The sequence below is a fragment of the Halyomorpha halys genome, unplaced genomic scaffold, assembly GCF_000696795.3.
Source record: "Halyomorpha halys isolate HHAL.00 unplaced genomic scaffold, Hhal_1.1 Scaffold1071.1, whole genome shotgun sequence".
Lineage (NCBI taxonomy): Eukaryota > Metazoa > Arthropoda > Insecta > Hemiptera > Pentatomidae > Halyomorpha > Halyomorpha halys.
The window spans coordinates 133,436-135,750 of NW_027115834.1; the positions used below are offsets into that span (position 1 = coordinate 133,436).

Genomic DNA, 2,315 nt, shown 5'->3' on the forward strand with positions numbered 1-2,315 from the left:
GGCGATAATTCAAATGATGATTAAATTTTTCAAAAGTAAACTGATATTAAACCTGGTTATAATCGAAAATGTTCGTAATCGAATTATTTTTCGCGTGTTCAATTTTCTTTATTCGGACGGCCGTATTGTCAATTATCGAAACTCTAAACTGTATGTAATAATTAAAGCGTTATTCCTTTTTCCGTTATTCCCTATGTTAATTACCTGTTTGCCCATATATTTAATCAAAATCGATTCATGACCATGCTTAGTATGTAAACTTGAAAATTTAAAAAAATTATTTTTGAAATGGAATTTAATTGCTATTTAGATATATGATACTTCATTGTTAAGTACTAAAACTCCAGCTACTAGGGTAGTTTTGTACACCTCTACTTCTGTTTTCATCATAGGTCGAAAATTTAGTTGCTACTGCAGAACAGTGTAAGAAAAACTTAATTATGGAGGAGGAGAGAAAGAAACTGGAAATAAAGCAGCAAAAACTAGATATAGCAGTTTTACAAGACAATTTAAATAAGCAAATGAAATTAAAGGAGGAACTGATAGAGAAACAGGAGAAGTTAAAGAATAGGCGAATGGAAATAATAACAGAATTCACAGAGATGTACAAGGAAATGAGAAGTCAACCTTCTCCATACGAGCTTCTTATAGGTTAGTATATTTAGTCTTGTAGTTGGTATAATAGAAAAGAATGATTTTACAAATAAATCAGATATAATTCTATTTTAATCATATCTGTCTCATTTATTAGTGTTATTTAAATGTTAAGGGATCTTAGTAGCTTTAATGTAATGATTATTTACAGTAAAATGGTCAATGAGGGTTCTAAGTCCGACTACGGGTTTCCTGTACACGTATTATATTGAAATTTATTCATATTCTCATGTATTTATATTATATATTTACATTCATGTATTTATATTATATGTATTTATGTATTTGTATTACGTATCTCTATCGGTTCCTGATGGAAACCGACTGAAAAGGTATGCGCTATATTTAATCCTAACACTAGAAAGATAGATCCCCTCGCGATGGTCTGCTAGATATGAATATCTTTAATTAATCATTGGAGTCCTTTTCCAACGGTATCGTGTTCATCAATTTACTATGCTATTATATATGAGGTGGCATGCAGGGATTCTTAATTATAAAGTGAAGTCTTTGTTATATATTTTATATTTACAATCATAAATACATTAGCTAGAGTAATATAATGACAGAGTATGGTAGATCTGTTTCCTTATACTCTAATTATTATGTTATAAGTCTTACTTGTTTTAATACGTCGGTCGGCTTGGCAGTTGTCACGCCGGAGCGTCCATATTCGCTATGCTCCGAAGCCTGCCGAGGGCCGTTGCAGAATCCCTGCGATGTGTGACTTCCTCCTCTGACCTCCAACTGGTCCGCCGCTCTCTCTTCCACCAAACTCTCCTCTTCCAGGACTGTCCTCGTCACAGATTGTCTTCCCCTGTCTCCCGACGGTCTTCCTCTGTCACAGACTGTCCTACACTGTATCCCGACTGTCTTCCTCTGTCACAGACTGTCCTACACTGTCTCCCGAAGGTCTTCCTGTGTTGTCCTCCTTCACAGACTGTGTCCAACTCCCCTTTACTTCTGGCTCCTCCCCCTTTCGATGTCCGTTCTTTTGATTGGCTCTCCATGTGTTCCCACTCTTTTTCCTACCCTCCAGAGGGGGTAGGAAGGTTTAATGACCTTCGGCGAAAGTCGGTCTTTTTCCTCCCTTTCATGTTTAAATTAAGGCGGCTTTCTTCTTTGACAGTGTGAGATAAGGACTGTTTACCTCTGTCTACGCGGTTGACCGTACCCAGAAGTGCCTGGGAACATCTTTTATCTACATATATCTGTACATTACTTTTAATGTTTTGCTGATCTGGTCTCTGCCTAGGCCCGGCGGCTCCTTTGGTTTGCCGACAAAAGAACCTACTTTAAGTTAAAAAATTCCAGCTGGTGCATCTCATTACATATCAGAATATATCTGTGCTTGTTCAGTTGTGATTAGGATATAATATATCCTGTTTAGTTACTTACTATATAATTGCAAGCGTTTGTTCAATGTTCATATTGTTATTTTCTGGATAACAATTAAAGTGTGATAGTGATCCATTCATCAATGAATCAGCTAGGAGGATCATAATTAATTTTTTCACAGCCTCTTTTTAAGCCAAGGGTAGCAGAATCAACGGTTGGGATTGTCAATAAATGGTGGGCGCTTTGCATATGGGGTTCTCAAAGCTAATCTGGATCATGTGTACTGCCCGGGTCCCACCTCATCATGGGTACTGCCCGGGTCC

The 2,315-nt window shown here is 37.0% G+C and overlaps 1 protein-coding gene across 1 annotated transcript in view; it reads left to right on the plus strand.

Moving 5' to 3' along the window:
* Positions 1-279: 279 nt before the first annotated feature.
* The window catches only part of LOC106688188 (uncharacterized), an 11,200-nt gene continuing 9,164 nt past the window's right edge, over positions 280-2,315 (plus strand). The window contains exon 1 of the mRNA XM_014432534.3: positions 280-651. Within this exon, the coding sequence (XP_014288020.1) occupies positions 441-651 (211 nt within the window). The 5' untranslated portion in view covers positions 280-440. The remainder of the gene's footprint in view (positions 652-2,315) is intronic.